Source organism: Manacus vitellinus, unplaced genomic scaffold (genome assembly GCF_001715985.3).
Source record: "Manacus vitellinus isolate BGI_N305 unplaced genomic scaffold, ASM171598v3 scaffold_41_pilon, whole genome shotgun sequence".
Classification (NCBI taxonomy): domain Eukaryota; kingdom Metazoa; phylum Chordata; class Aves; order Passeriformes; family Pipridae; genus Manacus; species Manacus vitellinus.
Genome location: NW_021940545.1, coordinates 3,896,104 through 3,900,784, shown reverse-complemented (window position 1 = coordinate 3,900,784; position 4,681 = coordinate 3,896,104). Strand labels below are relative to the sequence as shown.

The 4,681-nt window shown below is 41.2% G+C and overlaps 1 protein-coding gene across 1 annotated transcript in view; it reads left to right on the top strand.

Moving 5' to 3' along the window:
* The window catches only part of JHY (junctional cadherin complex regulator), a 16,204-nt gene that overhangs the window by 966 nt on the left and 10,557 nt on the right, over positions 1-4,681 (top strand). The window contains exon 2 of the mRNA XM_029962062.1: positions 2,545-2,974. Coding sequence (XP_029817922.1) covers positions 2,545-2,974 — 430 coding nt within the window. The remainder of the gene's footprint in view (positions 1-2,544; positions 2,975-4,681) is intronic.

The window sequence follows — 4,681 nt, the reverse complement described above, 5'->3', positions numbered from 1 at the left end:
CAGACATAGTCACACACCAAGATGTACTATTTCATCTTACATTCATAATTACTATGCCCATTTCTCAGCATATAACATCAACTTTTACTATGTTGGCTGAAACACAAAATGACCTATGACCAGTCCAGGAGGATAAGACAGAGAAGAAAACATCCCTCACAAATCTTTGGGCAAGTTAAATATGAGTCACAGTCGCCCAGCAACCATGAGGGACATCCATTGTCCTGGGGGGCATCACCAGGGGTTGGACTTTATGATCTTTATGATCCCTTCCAACCCAAGATATTCCATAATTCTGTGATTCTCCAGTCACTGCTTGCAGGGAGAACTTGGAGAGCAAGACAAGAGAGGAAGAAAACAAGACTCAGTACTGAGCCCTCCTCTTCTCATTCCTTACAAAAAGTGCTGAACAAACCAGGCCACTTCTGTTAGAAAACTTACAGGCAAAAATTAATGGCTTGAATAAATGCAGTTTTGTCCTCATGGCTGTGTAAATCTAAAAATGTCCAGGGTTACTGTCAGCTTTAAACATCCTTTAGAAAGCGTTAACTTGGTACATAAAATGAAATTTAATTTGCTGCAGTGCACATGAAAGGTTTAACCCTCTATGAATTGGGAATAATTCTCAAGTTTAGAGGGATTAAATTAAACCCAAAGTAATAATAATGTGCAGTTTCAATTTAATTGTCTACTTAAAATAAAATGACAAACAAATGAAGGCTAAATGATTAATAGCATGCTTTTATTCACCTCCTCAACAAGCAAAATGGCCAGTTATTGAATATTTTATTGTGAGTGCAAATTATGTTAATTGTACTAGAAACATGCTCTAATTTTTAGTAATTTTTTTGACTGAATACTGCACTGAATGTGAGGCTCTTCATTAAATGGAAATTTGATTTTATTTTGTTTGAACTTAGCCCAGTAAGTACTCCAACCCAGTCCATTAACCAGAGTAAATATCACAGCATGTACATATAAAACCCCCTTCTACATCCATTACTAACCCTGGAATTTGAAGAGGAAGTGCTGCATCTGTTGTCTGCACACCCCACTTTTGTGGAGGAGCTGAGTCCATCTAACCTTCCTCTCCAGTTGGGGCTGGGAGGGAGGAGGAATAAAAGGTGCCCTTTTTGTCTGGGGGATGATTAGGGCTGAAGGGGCTCTTCACACTCATTTTATCCCCGTGCAGTGACCCGGGCTGGAGCCCGCAATTGAGCCCCTATTTCAGCACAATGGGGCTCTTTAGCATTATCCTCTGAATCACTGCAATTATATCACATATTTCTGTACTCATTTCCAAATGTGCTCGCCCATTTCTGTTTGCCTGCAGCGCTTGGCAACGGGAAATAATCCTATTTTCCCCCGGGGTAAATCAAATCACCTCCTTCTCCAGGACATGGCACACCAGTGGTTACCTGAAACGAAAATGAAACGTTATTTTGGTGTTGTCAGGAGCCACTTTGCCAGGCAAAGGCATGTCACTCATTTAGAAACGTGAATAAATGGCTTATGGAAATGGTAATAGGATTAACTAGGCCACACTTTGGAGAATCCAGCACATCAGGACATTTCTTTTAACAGAGGCTGAAGAGTCAACCAGGTTTCACTCTGAAAGACTCATCATGGCAGTGGCCAAGAAACCAGGGCTGTACTGCAGGTCCAGTGAAATAAAAACAGTCTTAAAAGCTTTTTCCTCCCACATTTCTTACTCCTGCTGCTTCCTCCACATCTCCTGGAAGCCACTTTTTGTGTATTTGGCTCCTGCAGTTGGTTTTCCTCCCGTTGGATCAGATCATAAGTCATAAATTGAACCAATTGTGGATTTTTTTTAAAGCAGAGCATCTGTGTTTGCTTCATGACAAATGTAATTCAGAGCACTGATTTGGCCACTTGTTAAAAAAATAGGCAAACCCACAGCCCTCTCTTGTTCATGTTTTTCTATGCTTATCTTTTAATGAAAAGTTATTTTAAGTCTTTCACAGAAAGAGTTTTTTATTGCAATATCATGGTGTTTCATAGGAACGAGAAGAGAAAATAAAAATACAGAGCTGGAGGCTGTTCCTGCTTGGACAGTCTCAAAAGGACACTTGAGAGAGTGATTTTACCAGGAATATCACTTTTATTTCACTCAGCAGAGTCTCTGAAGAAGGAGAAACACACACTGCCTTTTGTGGGCCACGTGATTTTTAAGGAAACAACAGAAGCAATATAAGATATCACTTCAACTTTTAGCTGATCCTACCACTGCTACTTGTGATTTCTATGCTGAATTTAGGATAATGATTGTATTCAACTGTGATCTGGATGTTAGACCAATTTATCATTCACTGGTAATGCAAATGAAAAATGAAGAGAAGGTCCTGCCAAAATTTTCTCCTAAAAAATGTTGGATAAAACTGTTCTGATTCCAATCCCAATTCCTCTGTGCACTAAGTCAATTGGCCATATTTGCAGGACGTTTGTTGGCTCCAACTGCAAAATGAAATAATAAAAAATTTGTACAATTTGTGCAGAATAATTGGGTGTTTGTTTTTTAAATAGGAAAAGCCAGTCTGTGGACAAATATTCCAGCCTAAGGTACAATCCTAACTGGAAGAACACAAGAAAGGCAGGAAAAGCATCTCAAGTTGGAGGAAGCAGTGTGGACTTTTCACAAGGGTCATTTTACCTCCATTCCAGTGGCTCCTCAGAAGAAAAGAGTCAAGAGGAGGCAAACCCACAAAATTCATCCTTAGAATTCGGTTCAGAATTTTTAAGCTTTCCTGAACCAAATATCCTGGTCAGCAATGAACCCCTTGGGCTCCAAACCAAAAAGAAGGAATCTGGAGATGGTTTTCAGCCCAAGGATCGACCACAGAGAGCAAAGAAAAACTTTGTGAAAAAAAATAAGCAGACTTTAGGATTGCCCTCAGAGAGGATAAATTCCTATCTGGAGTTACACAAGAAAAAACAACAAGGTCTTCAAGAGCAGGTGGGTGATTTTTACATATTTTTATAAATTGAGGACTGTCTAGTGTTGAAATGCAATGCATGGGGAGGTTTGCAGAGGAGATAAGGAGATTTGCAACCTGCCATGCAACTGATAAATTGGAATTTCCAGGGAGAATCTTGTTCCCTATGGAAGAATTGCCAAGTCCAGTAACAACCCCAGCAATGGCCACATTACAAGCCCAGTAAAGCCACGTGTGTTCTTGGCCATGAAGGTGTCCCAGAGGTGATCTCACACTAGTTTTTAATCTTGATGCTAAAGAAATACTGGTTCTACACTGCCCCTTCTCAGTGGTTCTTTCTTTGCTGCCTCTGATTTTTTCCTGCTTGGCCAGCATGAATTTGATGATGATGATCTCTGCTAATAGCAAATTCCTAGTCTTGTTCACTGCAGAAAATACCAATTGGTTTTCCTGGGACTGTGAAATCTCAGCCAACTTGTGTGAAGGCTGAAGTGGAAACGTAATTACAGCTCCTAATGAACCATTACACAGGAGTTTGTTGCTTTTACTTGCTACTTACTGTGCCTAATGGGAAGGTGGGAATCACTGGGTCGCTCCAGGAGTTGTGGGATAGAAAATTCTAAGCTTGGAAAATCACTGGGACTTTGTGCTTGGAGTGAAACTTCTGCTTCCCAGGGCTAATGAGCAGTTGACACAACATTAGAGGGCGTGTGGTGACTCCATTCCTCTGACAGGAACAGTGGACAGGCTTTCTTCTAGCAGGGCTATTAAGAGCACTTCTTTTCTTCCAGTTATAATTTGGCTGATGGCAAAAATAATTAGTGCAGATTGCTGCTAATTAAAGCTGTGTTGGTATGATTATGTTTGCTGTCCAGGGAGTTCTGAAAATCTTTCATATCTGAGTCTTGGAGCCAGGGACCAGGACTCCATTGTGTTGGCACTATTCAAAGATATGTAATAGGAAAAAAGGGTTAACATCAGGGCTGTGATATAAGATTTCCTTGCTGAAGGGGCCATGGGGACAGCAGAGCTGTGATGTGCAGGAAAGGGTGTTTCTTCCATCAAAAACTTGATACAGCCACAACAGCAGAGGGGGTGGACTCCCCATCCCTGGAAGTGTCCAAGGCCAGGCTGGACAGGGCTGGGAGCAACCTGGGCTGGTGGAAGGTGTCCCTGATCAAGGCAGGGGGGCTGAACTAGGTGATCCTTGAGGTCCCTTCCAAGCCAGTTCTGGAATTCTGGGATTCTAGGAGCAGCATCACCACCCATGCATTTGCTGCACAGGAGGAAGCACTTACCTCTCATGTCCTTAATTCATTGCTCCATCTTGTTGGAAGGGGTGAAAGAAGTCCTGAAGGAAGCATCTTGTTGGCCCATGAGCAAACTTTGGTCACCTCACCTGGAAAACTTTACCACAAAGTACAAAAACACCAAGGATGTGAAGAAGCAAACAAGCCACAGCCTCTGCTGAGGCATCCAAGCTGTTGTTTCCTAAACTGGATTCATTTGAGCTTTGCAGGGGGTTGAAGCTGGTTTTATTGATAGGATATTTCTATTGATATGCCACTGGTGCTGTGGTAATGAAACAGTGTTTACACTGAAGTCAGTACTTCGGAGTTAGTTAAAATATTGGAGTTAAAATATTGGAGTTAAAATATTGGAGTTAAAATATTGGAGTTAAAATATTGGAGTTAAAATACTGGAGTTAAAATACTGGAGTTAAAATA